This window comes from Mustela putorius, unplaced genomic scaffold (assembly GCF_011764305.1).
Source record: "Mustela putorius furo isolate JIRA1106 unplaced genomic scaffold, ASM1176430v1.1 tig00003988_pilon_pilon_pilon, whole genome shotgun sequence".
NCBI classification, from domain to species: Eukaryota; Metazoa; Chordata; class Mammalia; order Carnivora; family Mustelidae; genus Mustela; species Mustela putorius.
The window spans coordinates 10,136,676-10,163,881 of NW_025422127.1; the positions used below are offsets into that span (position 1 = coordinate 10,136,676).

Sequence of the window (27,206 nt, forward strand, 5' to 3'; positions counted from 1 at the left end):
GACAGCCATTCCACAAAGACATCACGTGCTATAACTCTGAGCCCCGGACGTGCGCAAAACTTCTAGATGGAGCTGGAGTCCACGACAGGACGTGACCCTGGGCCAGCTAACAAGGATTCGCCCTGCATCTGCCTGCTTTCCCCCCCACCCCCTTCCATTTCACATCGCTGCCCGGGGTTGGGGGTGCTGCTCAGAGCTGGTGTCCCAGGTCAGAGGGAGTGCATATCCTCAGGGAGCAGGCTGTTGCTCACTTTCCACATACCTGCCTCCTTTGAGGACAGAACCCTGTGCCTCCACAAGGGCTTTGCAACCCTTAGCAAGCTATGGGTGAGTGTCTCTCCTGGGGGAACAATGAGAGCGGGCTCTGTCCCCTGCCGTGGCCTCTAGTATATGTCTAAAGAAGTTTGAGTCTGGAACTGACAGGGGCTGTGGGCAGGATTCAAAGACTACCTAAGCAAATGCCCTCACCCATGCTGAGAGAGGAAGAGGGAGCAGCTCAAGGTCACGGATCACAAACTTCAATTTCTACAAGACGCAGTCCCCTAACATCAATGAATGGTAAGGTCATGGAGGGAAAGGTATGGCCCATTAAGGTGAAAGCCTTTACGCAGAGAGACCCACCCCTACCATGTGATACATGCATGAGGGAAAAATCAGCTGTGAACTGTACAAAACAGTCATGACTTGGTGCCTTCCCTTCCCCCTGGTATTTTCTGAGGGCAAATGGGGTTGGGGAGGTGTTTTTCCTCTACATTGTGGCGGGCAAACTATTCCTGAATCAGACAGCAGGTGGCGCTCAACCCAGAGAATTAGGAAAAGGGAACTGGACAATTACTTAACTCATTTCCAGTAACTTCTCCCTCCTCCCCCAGCAGGTCCTTCCCCAGCCCCACCTCCTGTTCCCTGGCGTGGGCCACGTCCTCTTGCTGGTCCCAGATGTCCAATTCCAGATGCCTGGTCTCGGAGTGGGGAAATGACCACTGGAGAAGCCCCCACTCCACAAGCTGCCCGGGCAAGATGTGAGTGTGCCCACGGAACGCCCTGGAGGAGAGGACAATGGCGGGAGAGGGGAAGGTGGGACCCAGGAACCTGCGTACCCGCGCACTCACCCGCACCACATGCGTGCGGGGACACACACACACACACACACACACACACACACACGGAACCAGTCCCTGCAAGGGGAACTGGAAAGTTGCCTGTAGCCACCAGCAGCCTTCCCTGGAGTTGGTCAGACTCCCTGGTCCAAGCCAGGAGAACGACCGCATTTAAATTCCCCTCCCTCTCACCACCACGGCTCCCCCAGGTCCCAGGGTGGGAATGGGACTTGCCGAAGCAGAAAGCAGCCCCCTGCTTTGATCGAGACTGTCCAGGGACATGAGCAATGGTGGGAAACTCACAGTCCACGCTCCAGCTGGCTAGGAGGCTGCAGGAATTGGGGTGAGGGACCCTAAGGGAGGAGCCTGCAGGTGCCCAGGCCTCAAGGGCAGAGACCACAGCTGCGAATGCCTTTGCAGGGCCTCTCTATTTCCCAGCTTCACCTGCCCCTGCCCCTCATATTTCCACAGGCCTCAGGCCATATGCGTGTGGCCATAGCTCACTCTCACCCCCTCACAGGTGGTGGCTACTCCTCTGGGAAGTCCTCCAGGCTTGCCCCACGCATGGCTCCGTGCTCTTGGCCCAGCAGCTACCCCAGCAGCTGACATCGCCCGGGTATCCAGAGCCCTATCTCAGAGGCCAAGAGAGCACCACTGACATCGAGGCTCCAGAGGGCTTTGCCGTGAGGCTTGTGTTCCAGGACTTCGACCTGGAGCCATCCCAGGACTGTGAGCAGGACTCTGTCACAGTGAGCTTCGGTGGGGGTTCTGAAGGGACTTGGGTGGGAGCCTCCTGGCCTGGAGCCCGGAGGCAGGGGGATGTGGCTGTGCCCTGAATGGCAAAGGATGGATGAAAAGCCTAAATCAGGGCCACAGGCGGCTTAGCTGGGAGGCTGGGGTCTCAGCCAGGCCGCTGCCTTACACCAGCAGCACTGCCTGCACCCAGGCAGCCATCTGGGTTCCACAGAGCAAGACAGAGGGCGGCGGGGCAGTCTCTGCCTTTGGAAGTCATTCGGAGGGACACACACACATACTGCAAAACCCTGGTGTCAAAGAGCAAGGACTCATACATCAGTCAGTAAAGATCCACCAAGTGTCTGTGGAGTGCAGGCTCTGTCTGATCAGGAAGCTGGGCCTAAGTAATAGCGAAAGCTTAGGTGACCATTCAAGTTGCAGGATAGGGACCCTTTAAAAACAGCACTTTGCATTCTCTTTTGTGTTAAATTTCCTTCATAGCAAAATAAACCATGCACAGAGTTCTTGGGGAAAAATGAGTATACAACAAGGCTTATGATGAAAACAGCAGTCTCCAGCCTTCTCTCCAGCCCCAGTGCCTTTACCAGTGGCAGCGCCTGCGAAGCCCGGAGCTGCTCCATCTGGCACTTGCTTCTATGTATATAAATAACTGTGTTATTGTGTTACTTTTTGCATCTGATCACTTAATTTCCAACTCTAGAAGATGAGGACTCTCTTTACCTCTCTTAGACCTTCAGTGCACTTCCCCACCCCATCCCCCTAAGCTAGCCTTATTAGCATTTTTTGTTATTTATATTTTCATGACTTTAAAATACTCCCTTCTTTTTTTTTTAAGATTTTTTTTATTGTTTATTTATTTGACAGACAGAGATCACAAGTAGACAGGCAGGCAGAGAGAGGGGGTGAAGCAGGCTCCCTGCTGAGCAGAGACCCTGATGCGGGGCTCGATTCCAGGACCCCGAGATCATGACCAGAGCTGAAGGCAGAGGCTTAACTCACTGAGCCACCCAAGCGCCCCGAAAATACTCCCTTCTGAGCACATGGTGTACAGTAATTATATGTCCTTCTTTCTCTGGCTTTTGGGTCTCCCGGGAGTCAGTAATCACATGGAGTTTTTTGGATTTTCTGTTTTTGTTTTGATTTTTAGTTTGCTTAGTTCTGTCTGTAACTAAGCTCCCCAGACTCTTAGCCAGAGAGTAAATCTCCTCTCGATGGAATCAACAACAGATCTCAATCGCTTGGTCCTGCTTTGTATTGGTGACATCCCACCTGAAGATCTTGTGATGATTTATCTCCTCAGTCTGAGTTCCTTGCTCTCCAGAGCCTCATGCGTTCTGGAAGTCCCCTCCTCCCTCCTTCTGGGCATTTCCTGTACCTGTCCTGTGCTGTACCGAACCCCGTACCATTCTCTTTCCCAGTTTAGGCCCTCATTTTGGAGGAATACATTCCCCTCCAGAAAGAGCGTGAGGGAGTAAATTGTAAAGGATCTCACAGTCCCTGAGTGCCTTGGTTCGACCATCACAGTTGGTAGATAGTGAATTTGGGACGCAGTCTGGGTTACAAGCCATTTTCTCTCAGAATTTTGATGAGATGGTCTGCTTGCTCTAGTGTTGTTAAGCCTGGTACACATATGATTCCTGGTCCTTTGTTTTTTTCTCTTTAGAACTTTTGGGACGTTTTTCTTATTGTCAGTATTCTAAGTTCCCATTGTGATGTGCCTTGACGCGAGTCTTTTTGTCCTCATTGTATACAGGGGGTTTTTTGTAATCTAGAGACTTTTTTAAAGATTTTATTTATTATTTGAGAGAGAGAGAGAGAAAGCATGGGGGCAGGGGTGGACTGAAGGCAGATAATTCACCCACTGAGCCACCCAGGCATCCCCAGTCTAGAGACTTTTTAATTTGACAGAGAGAAATCAGAAGTAGGCAGAGAGGCAGAGAGAGAGAGAGGAGGAAGCAGGCTCCCTGCCGAGCAGAGAGCCCGATACAGGACTCGATCCCAGGACCCTGAGATCATGACCCGAGCCGAAGGCAGCGGCTTAACCCACTGAGCCACCCAGGAGCCCTAGAGACTTTTTAAATCTAGTCCTCAACTCTGGGAATGTACTTTTATTTATTTATTTATTTATTTTAGGCTTCTGAGCCTATGTCTATTTATTTTTATCTTAATTTTTTATTTTACTTTACTGAAGTGTAGTTGACATACTATGTTCCCTTAGTTTCAGTTGTGCAACATATTGAAAACACAATTCTATACATTGCTCAGTGCTTACCCCGATGAGTGTAGTCACCATCTGTCACCATACAATGCTATTATAATATTATTGATTATATTACTTGTGCTGTTCTTTTCTTCCCCTCACTTACTCATTTTTTTAAGTTTTTATTTAAATTCAGGTTAGGGGCGCCTGGGTGGCTCAGTGGGTTAAGCCTCTGCCTTCAGCTCAGGTCATGATCTCAGGGTCCTGGGATGGAGCCCCACATCGGGCTCTCTGCTCAGTAGGGAGCCTGCTTCCCTCTCTCTCTCTCTCTGCCTGCTATTCTGCCTACTTGTGATCTCTGTCAAATAAATAAATAAAATCTTTAAAATAAATAAACTCAGGTTAGCTAAGAGACAGTGGTATTAGTTTCAGGTGTGATTCAACACTTCCATACAACCCCTATTTCACGCATTTCCCCCACCCACCGCTCTTGTATTATTTTCTAAACAAGTTCCAGATGTCTGCTTTATTTTTTCTTTCTATAGAAAGAGAAAGTAAATTTAGCTGTTGTAAATTCCGACTGATTCTCCAGTTTTATTACTCCATTCTGTTCTGTTTGCCATCTCTTTTGTTCCACTTTCTGGGAGGTTTCCTCATTTTAAATACCAACTTTTTTTTTTTAAAGATTTTATTTATTTATTTGACAGAGATCACGAGTAGGCAGAGAGGCAGGCAGAGAGAGAGGAGGAAGCAGGCTCCCTGCCCAGCAGAGAGCCCGATGCGGGGCTGGATCCCAGGACCCTGAGATCATGACCCGAGCCGAAGGCAGAGGCTTTAACCCACTGAGCCACCCAGGCGCCCCTAAATACCAACTTTTTTAAAGATTTTATCCATTTATTTGAGAGAGAGCACAAACAGGGATGGAGGGGAGGGACAGAGGCAGAGGGAGGAGCAGGCTCCCCACTGAGCAGGGAGCCCATCATGGGGCTCCATCCCAGGATCCCAGGATCATGACCTAAGCTGGAGGTAGCCTCTTAACTGAGCCACCCATGCACCCCTTAAATATGAACTTTTTATTAAATTTTTTCTGCTCGGGGCGCCTGGGTGGCTCAGTGGGTTAAAGCCTCTGTCTTTGGCTCAGGTCATGGTCCTAGTGTCCTGGGATAGAGCCCCGCATTGGGCTCTCTGCTCGGCGGGGAGCCTGCTTCCTCCACTCTCTGCCTGCCTCTCTGCCTGCTTGTGATCTCTGTCTGTCAAGTAAATAAATAAAATCTTTAAAAAAAAAATTTTTTTTTCTGCTAATGTATTTTTCATGTCTAAAAAGCTCATTCTTATCTTCTCAAGGTACCTTCATATAGAATAGAGTTCTTGTTTCGTGAAGCCAATAGCCTTCCCTGTACAGGGATTATTTTTAAATGTATCTTTTGTTCCTTGTATTATCTCTTCTTCATCCAGGTTCCCTTTTATTGTTCACTTGTTTCGATCTCTGCTTATCACGTTAGAAACTTCCCTACAATGTCTGAGAATCCTTGGTTGTCCATTGTCATATTTAAGAGTGAAACACCAGGGTGCCTGGGTGGCTCAGTAGGTTAAGCCTCTGCCTTTGGCTCTGCTCATGATCCCAGGGTCCCGGGATCGAGCCCCACATCAGGCTCTCTGCTCAGTGGGGAGCCTGCTTCCTCCTCTCTCTCTGCCTGCCTCTCTGCCTACTTGTGATCTCTGTCTGTCAAATAAATAAAATCTTTAAAAAAAAAAAAAAGTGGAACACTCAGCTGGCCCTGGATGCTGTGTGTGAGTATTTAAAATTTGTGAAGAGACAGGTTTGACAACAGAATTCTCAACAAGATAACCTATTATTTGTGCTGTAGGGGGACCTCCCAAACACTAGCTTGCTGAAGTATTTTCTTCAGCAACAGCCCATCTCTGATCAGAATCCTCTGGGCTCCCGCTCAGGGTGGCCAACATTCTGGCCAGCAAGCAGAGGAAGGAATCCCATTATTTGATACGTAGACTTTTACCGAAGCCCTCTGTTTTCCACACTGGTCTTCATCTCCCCTGTCGAGTGTGCCGGGGGACCCCAAGTCCCATGTGTCTGGTTCACACTCGGGCCTTATGCTGGAATGAGTGGGATGCACAGGGTGGGCAAAGGGACTTAGAGTTCTGAGGTCCCCCCACATCGGCATTCCATCAGTCCTTCTTTCATCCTCATCCTTGGGGCTGCCTCGTTACCCCAGCTTCTGAAACTTTCCCAGGTTCTGTGGTGAGAGCCTGCTCGCTTTATGTTGGCTTCCACCTTCAAAGACCCGTTGCTGTTTGTGCATCTCCGTCCGGTCTCAAAAACATTGACATCCCTCCTCTGCTGTCACGCACTCTCACTTTCTTGCCCTGGGTCACGTCCCTTTGCTGTCGTGTTGGTGGGATTTGAGATGGGAAAGGAGATAAATGCATGTGTTTACTGCTTCAGATTTTACTGGAAGTTGGGACTGTATTTAATTCAGCCCGTGTCTGTTGAGCACCTGCCGTGACCCCTGCTCTTCTCAGTCGTGGACAGTTTCCATCTTAGCCCTACACTGCCCAGTCACGGAGGGAGTTCAAGCTCAGGAAGAGGATTCTTCCCTCCTCTCCGCTTCCAGAGCAAATCGCCCAGACTGCGAATGCAGAACTTAAGAACCTGGAGCCCAATCCAGTTCTTGCTTGTCCGTGTGCTCCGCCGGCCTGCGGGCCACTCAGTAGCAGATCTGTGTGTTCTTCATGTCTGTACCGCCAGCACCGAGCACAATGTCTCACACATAGAACATAATCAATACCCGGTGAATGAACGAACGAATGAAATCCAAGCTTCTGTACTACTTTGCTAGTTAGACTCCCAAGTCGTTTTAGTCAACAACTCACAGGGAAGGGTATGAAGAAAACTGGAGCATTTAACAACCAAGTCTGTCCATGAAGGACAGTTTCCCAGGGGAACATGCTTCTCCCCCAAGAGGTAGGTCTCTTAAATAGGGACATTAGATGTGGGGATGTCCTAAGGAAAGAAAAGTATTGGGACGTGCCTAAGCCAGACATTCCAGGTAATGGAAAACTTTTCTTTGTGCCAACTTCCCTCCGGTTACTATGATCACGGAGACAGACATGAGCTGGAGGGACCCTTAAAGGAATTTGAGATCTGGGGAGAACGAGAGAACAAAGAGGGTATGTAGGTCAATATGAAGGTCAGAAATCAGGTGCACTGACCAGTGAGCTGTGTGCCCAGAGAAGAGATGCGGCGTGAAGCATGGGCCATGGAACTCTTTCCAAAGATCCCTTGCCCGGGTTGGGGAATCCACATAAAAGGATTTGAGCAGGGGTGAGGCAATCAGAAGGAACAGAAGTGGAGACAACCAGCTTCAAGGATATACTGAAGCAACATAGCCAGGGAACACACACTGTGTACATTTTGTCTATAGATTTCACAGCGTGGGGGACTTCCCTTACAGTTTCTGGGGTAAGAGGAGGAACATTCCAAAAGAAGAAGAACTGGAAAGGCTAGGAACCCAAGGGGGCTCAGTCTTGGTGTAGTCTTACTGCTTCACGGACATTGGCCACTGGACATTATTCGGACAAGTGGAAGGCGATGGGGGTGGCGGAGGTGAGAAGGGAAGGACTTAGGTCAGCGTATTTGTCAGTTCAAGGCTGTGATCCTCTAGATACCATTCGGAGCATCAGAGGGTCAGCAGTAAGCAAAATATATGTGGTTCATGTCTTCTTAGAATCTATAATCCAGCAGACTGCTTGGAGAAACCCTGGAGTTCCCAAGGAGCTTCTTGAAAGTAGGTAACCAGGGTGAGCTTTATGAGATACTTATGGTAGGCTAAAGAAATAGGCTAGGTATCTGGTCATGGATAAAAGAAATCTGGGGACCAGTAAGGGGACAAGATGCAACTTGAGGAAAGCTCCCCAAGGAACAGCTTCTGAACCCCAGAGGTGTGCAGACCTTCTAGAACATGTGACCCTGTGGTACACGTTCACCCCCACACCTGCCTGCCCACTCTCCCTTTTCAGATCACAGCCAGCGGGATGGATCCAAGCCGGTTCTGTGGGCAGCAGGGTTCCCCGCTGGGCAGCCCTCCTGGTCAGATGGAGTTTGTATCCCCAGGAAACCGATTACGGCTGACTTTCCGGGCCCCCGCCTCCTCTCAGGACAGGACCACTGACCTCCACAAGGGCTTCCTAGCCCTCTACCAAGCTGTGAGTGAGTGTCCCTCATGGGTGTGTAGCCTCTGCCGGGGGCCATGGCCCCTGGGGTCCTAAAGGGACACATGGAAGTTTGAGTGGCTCCTCCCCACTCAGCTGTGCCCCCGCTGCTGAGCAGCCCAATTAAAGGGGTAACCGTGGCTCAGCAGTTGTTTCCATGCGGATTCTAGGCCGAATGCTTTCAGATCATCCCCTCTTTCAAGAGAAGCCAAAAGTCCAGATTTTTTTTTAATAATTTTTTATTTTTTATAAACATATAATATATTTTTATCCCCCGGGGTACAGGTATGTGAATCACCAGGTTTACACACTTCACAGCACTCACCAAAGCACATACCCTCCCCAATGTCCATAACCCCACCCCCCTTCTCCCAACCCCCCTCCCCCCAGCAACCCTCAGTTTGTTTTGTGAGATTAAGAGTCACTTATGGTTTGTCTCCCTCCCAATCCCATCTTGTTTCATTGATTCTTCTCCTACCCCCTTAACCCCCCCTGTTGCATCTCCACTTCCTCATATCAGGGAGATCATATGATAGTTGTCTTTCTCCGCTTGACTTATTTCGCTAAGCATGATACGCTCTAGTTCCATCCACGTCATCACAAATGGCAAGATTTCATTTCTTTTGATGGCTGCATAGTATTCCATTGTGTATATATACCACATCTTCTTTATCCATTCAGCTGTTGATGGACATCTAGGTTCTTTCCATAGTTTGGCTATTATAAATATTGCTGCTATAAACATTCGGGTGCACGTGCCCCTTCGGATCACTACGTTTGTATCTTTAGGGTAAATACCCAGTGGTGCAATTGCTGGGTCATAGGGTAGTTCTATTTTCAACATTTTGAGGAACCTCCATGCTGTTTTCCAGAGTGGTTGGACCAGCTTGCATTCCCACCAACAGTGTAGGAGGGTTCCCCTTTCTCCACATCCTCGCCAGCATCTGTCATTTCCTGACTTGTTAATTTTAGCCATTCTGCCAAAAGTCCAGATTTTTAAGTGAAGTTCTGGATTTTCAAATGGGAACTCAGATTTTTTTTTTTTTTACAAAATAATGCATGTACATGATAAATTTTAAAAAATAATAATATCATATGGTAATAGAGTAAGAAGTAAGTCTTCCTCTCATCTCTGGCCCTTAGTCCCTGGCTACCCTGTCCAGAAACAACTCTGTTGCCCATTTCCTGGGTACATTTCCAAAGACACTCTGTGCCATTCAAATAGACACACTGTTGAGCGGTGGGGAAGGAGGGGCATGCATAATATTCACAATGTCTTAAATCTAGCATTTTTCACTCAATAATATGTCTTTCATTTAAAGATTTTATTTATTTGAGAGAAAGAGCAAGTGAGAGAGAGAGAGCACAAGCAGGGAGAGGGGATAGAGAGAGAGGGAGAGGAAGAAGCAAATTCCACGCTGAGCAGGGAGCCCAAGTCAGGACTCCAGCCCAGGACTGTGGGATCAGGACCTGAGCCAAAGACAACACTTAACTGACTAAGCCACTCAGGCATCCCTCAGTAATATGTCTTAATGAGCATCCCATATTCATGTGGTTAGGAGTGCCCAATTCTTTTTAAGGACCCTATAGTATTCTTTTGATTGATGCGCATACTGTATTTAACCAGTCCTCCATTGATACTGGGCTGCCACAAGCCAGTCCTGCCATGGGTAGCCCTGCATATACATCTTTGAGCCTGTGTATGAGGCTAAATTCTTAGAAATGGGGGTGCCTGGGTGGCTCAGTCACTAAGCTTCTGCCTTCGGCTCAGGTCATGATCCCAGGGTCCTGTTAGGTGGGAAGCCTGCTTCTCCCTCTCCACTCCCCCTGCTTGTATTCCCTCTCTTGCTATCCCTCTCTCTGTCAAATAAATAAAAATCTTTAAAAAATGAATAAATAAATTCTTAGAAATGGAAATGTTAGGTGAAAAATCATTTGCAATTTAAGTTTGGGCATGGCTACATTTCCTCCCAAAGAGGTTTCACTAACATGTACTGGCTAGCCATGTATGAAAATGCCCATTTCCCCATTTTCCCCATACCCTATTTATCACAATTGTTCTCCTTTTTTTTTTTTTAAATCATTTTTTATCATTGATGATCTGATCAGTGAAAACTAATTCACGTGTTCTAAATGAAAAACTGTGCAAGTCTCTAAATATGGCCCCCCGCCAGAATCAGTCCCTGGGCTGCCAGTTTGGGGTCCTCCTGACAACTGGTTTCCTACAGGAGTGAACCACAGTCTGCCCATCAGCGCACGGGAGGACAACCCCTCCCAGATCCAGAACCACTGCCGGGAGCCCTATTATCAGGCAGTACCAGCAGGTGAGTCCCTGCCAGCTTGGGAAACTGGCTTGTAGTTGCCTCACTCCCACCAAGAAGCCAAAGGCGCTCTGGGCACCTAGCACCCCCACCTCCCAATTCTGAACCTGTTTCTCTGCCTCCCCTCATTTCACTCCTCAGGAACACTCACCTGCACACCCCAGTTCCCCTGGAAGAAGACACAAGATAGAGAGGAGCTTCCTCACTGTGTACCTGGTGAGTCATGACCTCCAGCGCCAACCCTGTGGCCCCTTTCTACAGAAACCTCAGCTGTACCCGGGGCCCGTGGGAGAGGGACACAGAGGGTTAAAGGACACGTGTCTCTTCTCTCTTAAGGTAGAGAGGGAGAGATGAAGGCAGAAGGTGGAGAAGAAGAAGGGGACCAAGAAGGCCCAGAAAAGGAGAGGCAAAAGTCTTGTCCCTTATTCAGAATCAAGAGATAACAGAGAGTACAAACATAGATGAAGTCCGTTAGAGGGGACCGTAAGGGAGAAGAGGGTCAGAACAGTAGAAAGAAGAGAAACCCGTCTCTTGGGACGGTCTGCTTTAAGGATACGCAGACAAGCTCTCTGTTCCCAAAATACCTCCCTACCTACATGCCACAGTGCCAGGAAATTCGCCATGCTCTTAAGACTTTTTATTAAGATAGAAGTTATGTAATGTAAAATTCACCATCTTAACCACCTTGAAGTGTACCCTGTGGTGATTTTTAGTATATTCACAAGGTTGTGCCAAATTACCACTAATTCCAGAACAGTCCCATCACCCCAAAAAGAAGCCCAGCACCTCCGACTCTCCCCTCCCCCCCCCCCCGGGCAACCACTAACCTACTTTCTGTCTCTGTGGATTTGCCTCTTCTGATCATTTTCTATAAAGGGAATCAGGCAGCACGTGGCCTTTTGTGTCTGGCTTCTTTCGTTCAGCCTGTTTTCAAGGCTCACCCATGTTGTAGCACGTGTCAGTGTTTCATTCCTTTCCACAGATGTACCTTAATCCATCCTCTTGTTCATGCATTCATCCGTTAAAGGACATTCGGGCTGCTTCTACTTTTTGCCTTTTAGGGATAAGGCCGCTATGACCATTCATGTACGAGTTTCCATGTGGACATGTTTTCTGTTCTCCTGGGTGTGTCCCCGCAAGTGGAATTACTAGGTCTCCTTACACCTGCTGGCTTAACTTTTTGGGTACTTGCCAGGCTGGTGCTTCATCCTTTTACATTCCCCCCAGCAAGATACAAGTGTTCAAGTTAACTGTTTTTGAAATCTTTTTTTTTTTTTTTTTGGTCAAAGATCACCTTTCTAACTTGATCTGAATGAACTTCTCAGATCTCGCTCCTGACCGTCAGAAAGCTCTCCGGCCAGGCTGGTGCAGTTTCAGGGAGTGGGCTGGGGAGCAAGTGATGGTGGGAGAGGTCCACGATGGAGGAAGGACACAGACAAACTGCTTGCTGCATGATTTTGCTGGGGATGGCCCCACCAGAGTCTGAAGAAGTGGCCTTCAAATGTCTGAGGGATGGGGGACACAGGGGAAGGGGACCAAGAGCACACTTCTCAGTGATGTGTCGGCCTGTCTGATCACTGTATTGTGTACTTAAAACTAACATAAGCTGTGTGTTAATGACGCTGGAATTAAAAAAAAATGACGCTGGAATTAATTTTTTTTAATCCTATTGCTAAGGTAAAATAAGAGAGATTCTTTTTTAAAAAAGAAAGTGTCCAGGAAGCAGGGAGGAGAGCGCTTCTCGGAAGCAGGTCTGTAACAAGTGCTCCTTGATGCAGCTGCTGATGTCACCTATACGTGTCTCTTCTCTCCCAGTCTGTGGCCGGCCCGTCACCCCCATCGCCAAGAACCAGGAGGCCCTGGGTTCCTCCAAAGCCAAGCCAGGCAACTTCCCCTGGCAAGCTTTCACCAACATCTACGGCCGCGGGGGCGGGGCCCTGCTGGGCGACAGGTGGATCCTCACTGCGGCCCACACCATCTATCCCAAGGACGGCATCTTCGTCGGGAGGAACCGGAGCGTGGACGTGTTCCTGGGCCACACGAGCATCGACGAGATGCTGCGGCTGGGGAGCCACCCCGTGCGCCGCGTGGTGGTGCACCCGGACTACCAGCCGCAGGAGTCCCACAACTTTGACGGCGACATTGCGCTCCTGGAGCTGCAACGGAGCGTGCCGCTGGGCCCCGGCCTGCTCCCGGTCTGCCTGCCGGAGCGCGAGGCCCTCTACCGCAGTGGTGTGTGGGGCTTGGTCAGCGGGTTCGGTGTGGACAGGGGCTGGTTAACCACCGAGCTGAAATACACAAGCCTGCCCGTGGCCCCACGGGCCGCCTGCCGGGCCTGGCTCCGAGAGAGGCAGAGGTCTGAGCTGTTTTCAGCCAACATGTTCTGTGCAGGGGACGAGACGAGGCAGCAGAGTGTCTGCCAGGGGGACAGCGGTGGCGTCTTTGTGGTGTGGGATGAGCGTGCCCATCGCTGGGTGGCCACGGGCATCGTCTCCTGGGGCGTGGGCTGTGGCAAGGGCTATGGCTTCTACACCAAAGTGCTCAACTACCTGGACTGGATCAAGGCAGTGATGGACGGGAAGGACTGAGCCAGGGGGCGCTTGAGCAGGGACACTCAGCTGGGGACTGCCCCTGTCCCCCAGGAGAGGGTGAGGAGGGAGGACCAGCTCAGAGATGGGGATGGGAGCAGGGAATCCCTATTCTAGTGACTGCTGCCCTGTCCCGGCTGGGAGAGAACTCCTCCTCCTTCCCAGTGCCTCCTCCTTCTCCTCCTCTACCTTCCTTCCAGGGAAGCACTGGACACCTCAGCCAGTTTCCTTTTAAACTTCATCTCCTGCAGATATGGCTTCTTCTGTGCTCTCCTGGGAGACCGTCACCTTCCCATTCCCCAGTTCAAATGGGGTATGGGTGATGTGGTTTTAACTGCTTTCAGTTCTGAGACATTCCCAAGCCCCTCTAGTTGGCCTCCATACTTTCAAGCTATTGGTTTCACCACCACCAAATCTCCTAGCTGCAATTCTAGTAAATAGCCCATTTTGCCTTCCGTGTTCTCCGTACTAGACGCTTCCCGGGTTATTTCATTGAATCCTCACAGCAAGTTTGCCATGGAGGTGTTATTACTTACATTTCACAAATGAGGAAACTGAAGCCCAGGGACATAAAGTGTCTTTCCCAAAACCCACAGCTGGGACAGAACTGCCAAGGCCATGTGCTTACCAGGACACTGCAGTACCTTGCAATTGTCCTCAAGACCTACTGTGTTTCCCCCTTCCTAATCCCCACATCCTCACAGGTCCTCCCTGGGAATTCCTGCTTCAGTGAAGATGGCAACACCTGGCTCACACTTTCCTGGCCCCATCCCCTAGATCCCAAGCTGAGCCCAGTACTGGGCTGGATGGTGGGGCTGACACCCCCAGCACTGCTGGACACCCGGGTCTGGGCTCCACCTGAGAAGACCAGCTCTATAACACTTAATAAGGTCTTGAGGTGATTTACCGTGAAAGACATAAGTCAAATACGATTGTTCAAATGGAAATAGAAAACTAATACCATAAAACAGAAGAGAGCAAATTTGGTAGCATTGAAGGTCCAGTCAGCTACCTGGTTAACGGTTAAGTTGATCTTTGAAAAACAACAGGATTTAAAATTATACATACATGCATTTTACTTTGATTTTTCTAAACCATTTTTAAACCTAAGTATAAAAGACTATTAAAAACACCCAAAGGGCTGCCTAGGTGGCTCAGTCAGTTAAGTGTCTGACTTCTGGTTTTGGCTTAGGTCGTGATCTCAGGGATGTGGGACTGAACCCCCTCTAGGGCTCTGCGATCAGTGTGGAGTCGGCCTGGGATTCTCTCTCCCTCTGCTCCTCCACTTGTGTTTGCTCTCTCTTTTTCTCTCTCTCTCTAAAATAAAATAAATAAATCTTGGGGGACCTGGATGTTTTGGTAGGTTAAGCATCTGCCTTCAGCTCTGGTCATGATTCTGGCATCCTGGGATTGAGCCCTGAGTCGAGCTCCCTCCTTGTTGGGGAACCTGCTTCTCCTCCTCCCTCTGCCTGCTGCTCCCCCTGCTTGTACTCTCTCTCTCTGTGTTAAATAAATAAATAATGAATAAATAAAATCTTTTCAATGAAGTTGTTTTAGGTGGTATAATTTTGGCTGTTTTTTCCCCTATTCTTCTGTAGTTGCTAAAGTTTGCTAAATTTTATTTAATGAGCATGTGTTCATTTTATTTTGTTTTTATTATCGAAAAAATGATGTTTCTCCCTGCCAAGGAAAAAAGTGTATAACAAATGGCTCTATATGGATCTAGATGTCTAGATCTATCCACATAAGGTTACCTACCATTACTTTAAGAGAGAAACATTTTTCCCCAGAACCAAAACCTGAGAGGAATAAATGGTAAAGTAGAAAATGTCTTTGATACTGGTCTTTAAACCAGTGCAGGAGTAATCTTCATATGGCTCTTTCTTCTTTCTGTCCTTGGTGTAAGTCAAGGGTATATACAACAAATGTGCAAGTAAATGTTCCTTTGAGTGGACAGGCAGAGGGGAGGCAGGGCTGGGACCGAGCTGACGAAGCCCAGGTTTGTCACTTGTAGCCGTGTCGTATCGTACGAGGACAGAACTCAGAATCCCTGTGATTGACAGGAGAACTCCAGCTAAGAGTTACCTTGTTGGACCACCTGCTCCTTACCTGTGATCTCTGCCATTCTGCCCCCACTATGAGCCCAAGACACGCATGCACACATACAGTGCTGTCAAAATGCTAATATGCAATTTTCTAGACAAGATTCCCCTTCTTGGGATGCCTGGGTGACTGAGTTGGTTAATCGTCTGCCTTCAGCTCAAGTCATGACCCCGGGGTTCTGGGATCAAGTCCCATATCAGGCTCCTTGCTCAGCGGGGAGCCTGCTTCTCCCTCTACCTGCCACTCCCCAGGCTTGTGAGTTCTCTCTCTCTCTCTCTGACAAATAAACAGAACCTTTAAAAAAAAAAAATCCTTTTTTCTCATCTTCTTAACAAGTTCTTATCCTTCTCCGTCGTTTTTTCTTTTCTGACCTGCCAAGGTCATGGGTCATGTCAGGAATTATGTCCTGGATCAGCCCTGCCATCAGATTCCTTCCTCAGCTCGGACATACAGGCCTGCTGGAGGGACGCGCCACACCTTGGTTGACGTGGTATCTTTTTTTTTTTTTAATTGCAGTTTCCCCTCGACCATTCTTTTTTTTTTTTTTAAGACTTTATTTATTTATTTGACAGAGAGATCACAGTAGGAGAGAGGAAGGGAAGAGATCACAGAGAGAAAGGGAAGCAGGCCCCCCCGCTGAGCAGAGAGCCCGATGTGGGACTCGATCCCAGGACCCTGAGATCATGACCTGAGCCGAAGGCAGCGGCTTAACCCACTGAGCCACCCAGGCGCCCGGTTGACATGGTATCTTACTGCACCTGCTCTCTCCCCACATTCAGAGCAGACTTGGTTACTGCCTCATGGTGAACCGCCCCACCTTTGTGAGTCCTTGCAATCCATTGCTTGGGTAGGGCCTGGCCTATTAAACAGGTAGGCCATACACGGAGGGATGAAGGGGAGGATGGGTGGAGGGAAGGAGGAATTAATCTATTTGGAGGAACAAGCAGGACAGACTACAAAGGCCTACAACGCGGAAGCCAGCTCTGCCTGAGCCTCCCTCTGGAATCCATCGCCACACGGTAATTGAGCCATGAGGAATTAAGGAAGAAAGGCTTCCACAAAGAGCAGACTTTATGAACTGGGAGACTCTGGCCTGGGGCACAGAAGGCACCCTCCCAGAGCCCTGGCTTTCTCTCAGAAAAGACCAAGTCACTGTGGGTACACAGCCACACTGTCTGCCTAGCCCTGGGCATCCATGACACTCAAGGGCTGAAACACTTGACCAGATGCGGAGAAGAAGAGGATGTCTCTACCCTCACTCAGCTTCCTTTGCCTCTCTAAGAGCCAAGTTCACTGGCAGGTCTGAGTTCACTGAAGTGAGAAGGAAGGGTCTTAAAACAGACCCAAGTCCTGCTGTAGGTTTCACCCTGACATAGGAATCCATGTTCCATGTCTAGGGTCATTCACGGGAAAAGTAGGCTGGGGCCCCAGTGCAACCAGACTCCGTTCTCTTCTGTCTGCTCCTGCCATGCCCTCTTTGACCTTGGTTCCTGTCACACTACCCTGGGTATTAAAACCCATTCCTGGGTGACTAAGGGCAGGAAGAACCAGGTTAGTGGAACAGGACACTGCAGAAAAGAGAGTCCCCTCCTCAACTGCGATTTCCATTGCCTTTGGCATCAGAACCCGGTAAAGACAGCAGCAGTCCCCAAAGAAAGGGAGAAGACAGATCAGATTTAGAAGCCGGTAAGTCTGGGCTTCCTACCAAAGTCTCCTCCATTCTGAAAATTCGGGCCATCTTCTTAGCCCTTCCCCAGACAGGCCAGCAGGTGGCCCCACCATCGGGGATTTCAAAACCAAAACTACAATAAACTTGAAACAGAAGGGTTCTCTTTTTTTTTTTTTCTATTTTGTTTATGCAAATAATTCATTCCCTACAACATTCCTCCCGGAATGGTCCCCTCCTTCCCCTCCACAGTCATTCCCTCCCCCTTGCCTCCCCTGCATGACCGCTCTCTCCTCAACACAGAGTGGATGAAGACGCTGCCTGGAGAGTCCAGGATCCAAAAACAGGCCTTGAGAAATGTGAGTAAGGCTGATGGGGCCCTGGGAGGGAGGGAGAAGCCAGAGGAGAGAATCCTGGGCAAGGGAGGCAACCCTGCTCCCAAATCCATTCAGGGAGATGGAAAAACCCCTCCCTCCCCACATACCTTACCTATTCCCGCAGCCACACGCTTGCACGCACAAACGCAAACCCCCCCATCCCTCCTCCTGAGGAAGAAAACTTAGACCTGCGAGGCAATGGCCATGTTCCCTTCCTCCTCCCCGCTCATGGCAGGGGAGCAACAAGATGAAGGGATCCACTGTGCCCCGGAGGGGTGTGCTCTGTGCATGACCCCATATTCCATAGGCCGTTTCTCCCAGAGGCCTTTGCTGAGCCTTTGGGAGCCCCATCAGAGAGCCATGACTGGAAACCCTCGCCCTCCATTAACTGGTCCCAAGCCAGCCCTATTCCGAGAAGAGGAGGGGAGTGGGGGGAGAGGGCAGGGAAGGAGGATGGGAAGGGAGGTACAGGGAGGATGATGACCTCTAGACTGGACATTGCCCCAGGGGGAGGAACCACCCAATGCAGTGGTAGCTGGAGACCAGCCTCTCCTCTTCCCCACCCCCACCTAGAACATCCCTACGAGGCCTGGAATGGCCAGAGAGGAAAATGCCGAGCAGTATGCCCATCCCAACCCCCAGCCCAGTCACTGCCCAAATGGCAGGAGTGCCACACCCCACCACTGGACACCCACTTTCTTGTCGGCAGGTGGCTCTTATATCTCCTGGGGCCCGTCCTGTTCTGCTGTATGGGAGGCTCCATCCCTGTTTCACAGAAGCTCTTTGGGGAGGTGACTTCTCCTCTGTACCCCAAGCCTTACCCCAGCAACTTTGAGAAAACCACCGTGATCACAGTGCCCACAGGATTCAGGGTGAAGCTCGTCTTCTGGCAGTTTGACCTGGAACCTTCTGAAGGCTGTTTGTATGACTATGTCAAGGTAGGGGATCAGGTTGGGAGGGCAGAGGGAGAGCTGGGTGTCTCTGGAAACCGAGGATTTGTGCTCTTATCACTCCGAATAGCATTCCCCACCCACAGACACAGCCACAGCCCCAACCCCACAAGGGCTAATGGACAAGTAGAGTTCGGACAGTCTGATGACACTGCGGATAGCGCGTCCCCTGGATTTAGAGGCCCTCAGGGAGCACTGAAGGGAGAAGCACAGAGTAGGGAATGCACAGGCCCCACTTCCAGGAAATTTACTGTCTATAGGAGTCAGGAAAACCTTCCCCAATGGCTGACTTGCGGGGAGTCTTTGGAAAACTATTGTGCCTCAGTTTCCCTGTGTCCATGTAGAATGTCACCATGGCTGCCTTCCTAAACAGGAACACAGCAAAGAGAACCATGAGGGGTGTTAGCTCAAGCATAAGCCTCAGCAAGGTCATGGGAAAAGTCCCCCGCTGTGTAACAGTCAAGTGTGCCTTCCCGGTCTCAACTTTCTGTATCAGTGAAAATGAGATTCGAGATTCAGGATTGAAGTAGAGTCCACACACACATGCAGTAAATACCATCCCCCAGAGACCCTCTGGACGTTGTGACAGAATAACATGAAAACAATCTGTCTTCTAGCCCAAGGAACGGAGAAGTTTGCAGGGTTGGGTAGGGGGGGTCTTGGTGGCAGGGATGGTGAGGGATGGGGTGGGGACAGGACATCTGCCACGTCTGAGGGGTTAAAGAACCTGTGAAGAAAGAGGTAAGGGAAGCTTGCTGGCCTATGTGGAAGCTGGAGAAGATGGCAGGATGTGAATGGTTTGCATAAGGAGAGGGGGGATAAGTGGACAGAAAATAAAGCAGACCGTTCCGGGCTCCAGGGAAAAAGGGAGGCTAAAGGCCTTTGGAGACAGCCAGGATTCCAGCGGAAGATGAGCGCAGGAGCTGGCAGAGAGACGAAAGTTCTGAAACATGCCAGGGGACAGAGAACAGGGAAGGGGCAATGTACAGGGCACAGGATAACATGCCAGGAATTAGCCACTGAAGACTCAGAGGAGCAGATGAAAGTCACCAGGGGAACAAAAAGAAAGCGAATCATGGAGGGAAAGTTTACAATAGCCAGAGCCCCATGCGTGGAGACCCGATGGCGGCCGGTCCAGCAGTGGGGGGCACCACTCACTCTTTGAGACAAAAGAAGGACTTTCACTGACCTTCCTCACAGGATGTGTCTCCTCAACCACTCTTCTTCCCACCTCTCGTCCTTTCTCCACCAGATCTCTGCTGACAAGAAAACACTGGGGAGGTTCTGTGGGCAGCTGGGTTCTCCACTGGGCAACCTCCCAGAAGGAAAAGAATTTGTGTCTCAAGGGAACAAAATGCTGCTGACCTTCCACACAGACTTCTCCAATGAGGAAAATGGCACCATTATGTTCTATAAGGGCTTCCTGGCCTACTACCAAGCTGTGGGTGAGTGTCCCCTGGGTCCCTTTTTTTCTGGCCTTCGGCACATTGTGTGGGGACTAGAAAAGGGGAATCTTGAATCTATTGAAGCAGGAAGCCCATCCTTCCTTATTCTTCCCCTCAAGAGAGCTTTTTCCAGGAGAGGCCTGCCAACCTGGGTTCTGTCACCATGGGGCAGTTCCCAGAAAGCCTTAGAGTGGCCAGAAAGTGGGGCACCTGCATGGTTCAGTCAGCAAAGCATCTGACTCTTGGTTTTACTTCAGGTCATGATCTCAGGGTCAAGCTCTGCACTGGAGCCCGCTTAAGATTCTCTCTCTCTCTCTCTCTCTCTCTCCCTCTACCTCTCTCCCTTCCCATGCCCTCTCCTGCCAAAAAAGAGAGAGAGCGAAGCCTGGAGTTCCAGGTGGCCAGGAGATGATTTGGTCTTGAGGCCACTGGGGATTAACCTCTCTGAGAGCAGAGCCATGACAGAAGTCCCCAAAGGCAAGAATTTAACCCTTCCTTCTGGAATGTCTTCCAGACCTCGATGAATGTGCTTCCCAGAGCAACTCGGCTGAGGAGACTCTCCAGCCCCAGTGCCAGCACCTATGTCACAACTATGTCGGTGGCTACTTCTGTTCCTGCCGCCCGGGCTACGAGCTACAGGAGGACAGGCATTCCTGCCAGGGTGAGCTTGGGGCACCGCGGGAGTGAGGCAGGGAGCAAGCAAGGGTGTGCGGGGCCGGCCAGAGAGACCCCGTGACCCCCACCTGGCTCTGTTCCCCCAGCTGAGTGCAGCAGTGAGCTGTACACAGAGCCATCGGGCTACGTGGCCAGCCTGGAGTACCCCCAGCCCTACCCCCCCGACCTGCGCTGTAACTACAGCATCCGCGTGGAGCGCGGCCTCACCCTCCACCTCAAGTTCCTGGAGCCTTTCGAAATCGATGACCACCAGCAAGTACACTGCCCCTACGACCAGCTACAGGTACAGCCATCCCGCTCCCTGAGAGCCTCCCTGCCTCCCCCCCCTCCCCTCATCCTCACTTCCTACTAGATCCTCTGGCCAATTGCAACAGGAATGGCCGAGCTCCCTCATGGGCAGGAACGGCGAGCGGGTCCTGGGGATTCCTCTTCTCCTCCAGCGGAGAACATGCACACAAAGCAGAATTACCACCACCACCACCATCCCTGCCCAGTGGGGAAATGTCCGAGTTGAAGAGATGTCCCCCACCCCTTCCCCTTTCCCCACCAGATCTATGCCAACGGGAGGAACATTGGCGAGTTCTGTGGGAACCAAAGACCCGCTGACTTTGACAGCAACAGCAATGCAGTGGACCTGCTGTTCTTCACCGATGACTCAGGAGACAGCCGAGGCTGGAAGCTGCATTACACCACCGAAAGTAGGGTTGCCTGATGGCCATTCTCACTGGCCAGCCACGGGGCCAAATCAGGAGGGTCGAAAGGAGGACAGCGGCTCTAAAATAAACATGTGCTCTGGTCTCCCCAACAGTCATCAAGTGCCCCCAACCCCAGACCCTAGATGAGTTTACCATCATCCAGGACCTACAGCCTCAATACCAGTTCCGGGATTACTTCATTGCCACCTGCCAGCAAGGCTACCAGCTGGTGGAGGTAAGAGCCCAAGGCCGATGGGGGAGAGTGAACCCAGCCCTCCAGGAGCATTTCAGGTGGGTAGGTCCATCATCAGACTTAGGCTCAGACCCAGCTGGATTCACACGTGTTTGAGCTGGAGGACGGGTCACCTGGTCTACCTGCTCTCAAACTTGATCTCACATTGAAAACACTTCGAATTTTTTTTAAAAACCCTGATGCCTGGGTCCTCTCCAAGAGACTGATTCTGTTGGTCTACAGTGCCCCTAGGATTACTTACAGCTACCCAGGTGATTCTTTTTTTTTTTTTTTTAAGATTTTATTTATTTATTTGACAGAGAGAGAGAGATCACAAGTAGGGAGAGCAGAGGGCAGAGAGAGAGGGGGAACCAGGCTCCCCACTGAGCAGAGAGCCGGATTTGGGGCTTGATCCCAGGACCCTGAGATCATGACCTGAGCCGAAGGCATAGGCTTAACCCACTGAGCCACCCAGGCGCCCCTACCCAGGTGATTCTGATGTGCAGCCAAGTTTATAAACTACTGGCCTAACCGAGTAACAGTCGGATGTGGGAAATGAAAGGCAAGGTGGAGTACAAAGAGTGACTCCCTCAACATCATGGTGCTTTTGTACAGAAGGGACTAGAACCACCTCTCCTACTTCGTGCTCCAAGGACTTCTTCAGGCACCATGGTGTTGGTCACCTTGGGCCCACCGCCCTGTCCTCAGCTTTGCAGGCTCAGGAAGCACCATGGTTTCGTTGGTTAATCTCACAAAAGCTGGTAAACTTAAAAAAAAAATTATATATATATATTTATATTATATATATTACATATATATATACACACACACACACACACACATAACTGGAGTGACCCAAGCTTTTTTTATTTTTTAATTTAAAACTGTGGGGTTCAGGGGCACCTGACTGTCTCAGTCTGCAGAGCCTGCGAGTCTACATCTTAGAGTCATGAGTTCGAACCCCACGTAGGGTGTGGAGCCTATGTAAAATACAGTAAAACAAAATAAAATTGTGGGCATCCACTGAACAATAGTGGAAGCAGCCAAGAGTCTAGAGAGAGGATGATCAGGTCTGACAATCAGCCCTTGCTCTGAATTTCCGCTGCATGACTCAGTGCTCCCATCTGCAACTGTGGTCTGAGAAGAACAAAGGAGCCATGTCCACAGGGGTGCTGAGGTCTGAAAGCCTGAGAGATAGCCTTGCATTCTCGGCCTCTCCAGGGTGCGAAAGGCAGGAAGGGAACCACAGGGCCTCCTTGCGCTAATGGCACCTCTGTCTCCGTCTACCTCTTTTCAAACAGGGAGACCAAGTGCTGCTCTCCTTCACAGCTGTCTGTCAGGATGATGGCACCTGGCATCGTGCCATGCCCAGGTGCAAGAGTAAGTCACAACTCAGCAAGTGTCTGCCCCTCGGGAGCCCCCACCCCACCCCCAGCCATGGAGACCTAGGCTGTGAAAGGGAGAGCCTCCTCAAAACACCCTCCCCCTCACTTGTCCCTTGAAGCCTATGGCCCACCTAGGGAACCAGTCAGCCCTCATCTCTGCAGTGTTGGTGGGCTCTACCCAGAACTGAATTTCACTCCATCTATTCCAATCCTTCACAAGCACTGCACCACCCCCTGCCAAATGACAACATTTCCCTAAAGTTCTCAGCCTGCTCCTTGGGCAGAAAACTCAAGTTCTTCCCACTGATGTTCCTGTACCGTCACTCTCAGATCTCATACGGCCCTGTGTTCTCTCCAAGTCAAGGACTGTGGGCCACCCCGAAGCCTGACTAACGGGGCTTTCAGTTATACCACCACAAAGGGGGTGAACACCTACCAGGCCCGTATCCAGTACTCCTGCCAGGAGCCGTATTACAAGATGCATACCAGAGGCGGAATCAGCGAGATTGCTCGAGGTAGGGGCCCACACAAATGGCAGCCTTTTTCTCCCTTCCGTCTTCTCAGGGCATCTGAGATTTTCCCAACATAATGCCTAGGGGATGTATATTGAGGTATCTGCCCAGGACACCGGATTCAGGAACTTGAAGTATAGGGAGTACAGGGCCAGGAGGCATCTAGTAGGGTGAGGAAGGCGCCTGATTCAAAGAAAGTCTTAAATCTCACAGTCAGCTCCCCCTCACCACGGCCATGGCCATTACTACTGCTACACCTGCGAGCACCATCATTATCCCCACCTCCACCCACTCCCAACAGCGCCGCCACCATTACCACCCCCCACCACCCCTGCTGTCACCACCATCACCATCATCATCACTACCACAGCTGCCACAACCACACTACTGCTGTTAGTGGGACTCACCCCGACGCTCTCCCCAGAGAGCCCCCAAGCTACTTTATGTTGTGATTTTTTGCCTTCAGGTTTACTAAATGACTCTCAAATGCATCTTCAAAATTTTTCTTTAAAATGAGATAAATCACATGCTTTGTCGGTTTGAAACATCCAGAAGAAAAAAAGAAAAAAAATCGTACATATAGATTATATGGTATTCTTTATGGCTTTGAAGACAGACCATCTTCAGTTTGCATCTTGGTTCTGGAACTTAGAAGTTACATGACCCTGTGCAAATTATTTAAGCTTTTTCATCCAAAAAAATGCCTGAAAGTGTCACCGAGGCCCTTCAATGAGATAATGTAGATAAAGTCCTCAGCGACAAGCATGGCGCGTCGTCAGCAATCAGAACAGGTAGCGGCCATTATCCCTACCATCCCACTACCAAGATGCAATCACTGATAAGATCTTCATAGCTTCATTCCAGTTCTTATGTCTATTTTCACAAACAGGAATGACATCAAACATGGAGTTAAGTATTCTGATTTTTTTCACTGAACATTAAAACAAAAATATAGTAGGGAGCCTCTCAACACTTCCCATATTCCATCCTTGCGTTATTTGAACCTTTCCGTCTGATCCTCGTCCGTGTTGGTTCCGAATCTCCCGTCTCCCCGTCCTGCTCATTCCGTGCTCGTTGGCCTCTGAGACCTGGTTTCCCTGTCTGCCACCTCCCAGCCTGATCATAGCCCCCTTCTCCCTCAGGGACCTATACCTGCACCGCGGAGGGCATTTGGAAGAATGAATGGGAAGGATCGAAGATTCCTCGGTGTTTGCCAGGTGAGTGGAAGCCCTCCGGGGCCATCCCCAGTGCCTTTTGCAGCCCTGCAGGACCTCAGGAAAAGCACGCACAGAGAATGGAGACAAAGTGAAGGGAGAGGCACTCCAACCTGAGGTCAAAAATAGACAAAAGGAGTGAGGGGAAGAGGGAAGGAGATATTCCGGGAGAAAGGGAGAAAGGAACCCAGAGAATCAGATTGGGTCCTGACATTCCTGCTTTCTCACTGAGCAGATGGGAAGACAGGGAATTAAAAGAGCAAGAAAACCCCCAGGAAGAAATAAACAAGAACAAGAAGAGGTTGACTAGAGGCCAAAGGCAGGGATTTGTAAGAGTGGGAGGAGAAAGAGGAAAGAGCCCAGAGCCAAAAGACAGGCTATAGGGGGAACTAACTGACCACAGAAGGGAAGAAGGTGGGCCTGGCCTGACTCATCCTTGCCTTCCCCGTCTCTCTCTCCAGTGTGTGGGAAACCCGTCCACCCTGTGGAACAGAAGCAGCGCATCATTGGAGGGCAAAAAGCCAAGCTGGGCAACTTCCCCTGGCAGGCCTTCACCAACATCTACGGGCGAGGGGGTGGAGCCCTGCTGGGTGACCGCTGGATCCTCACAGCTGCCCATACCCTCTACCCCAAGGACCATGACAAGGAAGGCAATGCCACTGTGGACGTGTTCCTGGGCCACGTGGACGTGGAAGAGATCACAAAGCTAGGAAACCACCCTGTCCGCAGAGTCAGTATCCATCCTGACTACCGCCAGGACGAGTCTAACAATTTTGAGGGGGATATCGCCCTCTTGGAGCTGGAAAATAGTGTCACCCTGGGCCCCAACCTCCTCCCCATCTGCCTCCCCGACAACGAGACCTTCTATGACAGGGGCCTCATGGGCTACGTCAGTGGCTTTGGGATAATGGAAGAGAGGCTTTCCTATGACCTCAAGTTTATCCGTCTGCCCGTAGCCAAGCGGGAGTCGTGTGAGAACTGGCTCCGGAAAAATAAGAGGAAGGATGTGTTTTCTCAGAACATGTTCTGTGCTGGAGACCCGTCTCTAAAGCAGGACGCCTGTCAGGGGGATAGTGGAGGGGTCTTTGCGGTGAAGGATGAGAACAGTGATCGCTGGGTGGCCACGGGCATCGTCTCCTGGGGCATTGGCTGTAGCAGGGGCTACGGCTTCTACACCAAGTTACTCAACTATGTGGACTGGATCAAGAAGGAGATGGAGGGGGAGGGCTGAGCCCGGAATTCACTGGGTCAGAATCCAAAGAGCAGTGCATAAAAAAATCATCTGGCCCGTCGTTGATAACCACTCAGAATCCATATTAAAATCACTGATGCAGAAAAACACCGTGTGGAATAAATGCTCTTTTCTATAACCCTGTCCCTGTTCTTCACCTAAAACGACCCAAAAGTCACCTTCCTTTCCTACAAGATTGACAGAAGATATATTCCACAATCTCTACTTATCATCGTTCTCTTCCATTTTTGTACCATTGGATAATTGAAGCCCTTTCCAAATAAAATTTTATGAGACGTTCCAGTGTGCAAAATGAGTTAAAAGTAGCATTTAATCAATATAAAAATATTTAATAAGATCATATTCAAAATACTTAGGAAGGCAGAGGCACATGGGTAGCCCAGTCAGTTAAGCATCTGATTGTTGATCTCAGCACTGGTCTTTGACCACAGGGTTGTGAGTTCAAGCCCTGCATTGGGCTCCACATTGGGTGTGGAGCCTACCTAAAAAAAAATAAAACACTTAGAAAGGAAATGAGAACAAAAAAGCTTATGCACACATTTACAATTAAGATTTTTTAAAAAGATTTTATTTATTTATTTGAGAGAGACCACGAGAGTGGGGTAAGTATCAGAGAGATCATGACCTGAGCCAAAGGCAGATGCCCAACTGACTGAGCCACCCAGGTGCCCCAATAACAATTTATTTCTAATTTTGTTTTGATTGTATGATATGAAGAAAATCCTGATTTTCCCATGAAAGTAGTTCCAAATATAACAGGTTTTTTTAAAAGCTCACTTTCCGGGCGCCTGGATGGCTCAGTGGGTTAAGCCGCTGCCTTCAGCTCAGGTCATGATCTCAGAGTCCTGGGATCGAGTCCCGCATCGGGCTCTCTGCTCGGCAGAGAGCCTGCTTCCCTCTCTCTGCCTGCCTCTCCATCTACTTGTGATTTCTCTCTGTCAAATAAATAAATAAAAAATATTAAAAAAAAAAAAATAAAAGCTCACTTTCCAATCTCTAAATATTTCTCTCTCTTTTTAAAGGACTTTATTTAAGTAATCGCTCCCCCAGGGTGGGGCTAGAACTCACAACCCTGAGATCAAAGAGCCACACGTTCCACTGGCTGAACTAGTCAGGGGCCCCTCTAAATATTTCATAAGAGAGGCGTGGTATGAAATTTTTGTCTCTCAGTTGAAAGATTAACAATATTTTCAAATAATTTGTATTACTTAAGACACATTTAAAGGTCAGAGAAGGACCCGAAACTTGGGATAAGCATTGTAAGTGTTTATAATAGAATATTACCATGATGTTATTGCACAACTGACTCTTCTCTTCTAGACTTATTTGAACAACTTCACCTGAACTGACATACACAGGCCTGAATTTAAAAAAGACCAATGCAGGGGCACCTGGTGGCTCAGTCGGTTGACCACCAGACTCTTGGTTTCAGCTCAGGTCATAATCTCAGGGTATTGAGATTGAGTCCCAATCAAGCTTTGTGCTCAGCCCAGAGTCTGCTAGGGACT

At 49.7% G+C, this 27,206-nt stretch overlaps 2 protein-coding genes across 2 annotated transcripts; both read left to right on the forward strand.

Moving 5' to 3' along the window:
* Nucleotides 1-55: 55 nt before the first annotated feature.
* Nucleotides 56-14,569, forward strand: C1RL (complement C1r subcomponent like). The gene is given in 8 exon segments (XM_045071672.1): nt 56-558; nt 873-958; nt 960-1,019; nt 1,618-1,846; nt 8,092-8,281; nt 10,512-10,607; nt 10,746-10,820; nt 12,420-14,569. Coding segments are annotated over 8 exon segments (1,512 nt in total). The 5' UTR covers nt 56-555; the 3' UTR covers nt 13,193-14,569.
* Nucleotides 14,570-17,152: 2,583 nt separating this feature from the next.
* On the forward strand, nt 17,153-25,990 carry C1R (complement C1r). The gene is made up of 11 exons (XM_004766626.3): nt 17,153-17,320; nt 18,048-18,276; nt 19,541-19,733; nt 20,248-20,394; nt 20,495-20,691; nt 20,959-21,106; nt 21,217-21,338; nt 22,637-22,715; nt 23,080-23,235; nt 24,375-24,449; nt 24,908-25,990. Coding segments are annotated over exons 1-11 (2,118 nt in total). The 5' UTR covers nt 17,153-17,318; the 3' UTR covers nt 25,678-25,990.
* The last annotated feature ends 1,216 nt before the right edge of the window (nt 25,991-27,206 follow it).

Bases quoted from the DNA above. Each gene is read 5' to 3' on its own strand.
- C1R (XM_004766626.3), top strand. The intron at 19,734-20,247 runs GTGAGTGTCCCC...AATGTCTTCCAG, and splicing joins GGCCTACTACCAAGCTGTGG to ACCTCGATGAATGTGCTTCC. The intron at 22,716-23,079 runs GTAAGTCACAAC...GTTCTCTCCAAG, and splicing joins TGCCATGCCCAGGTGCAAGA to TCAAGGACTGTGGGCCACCC.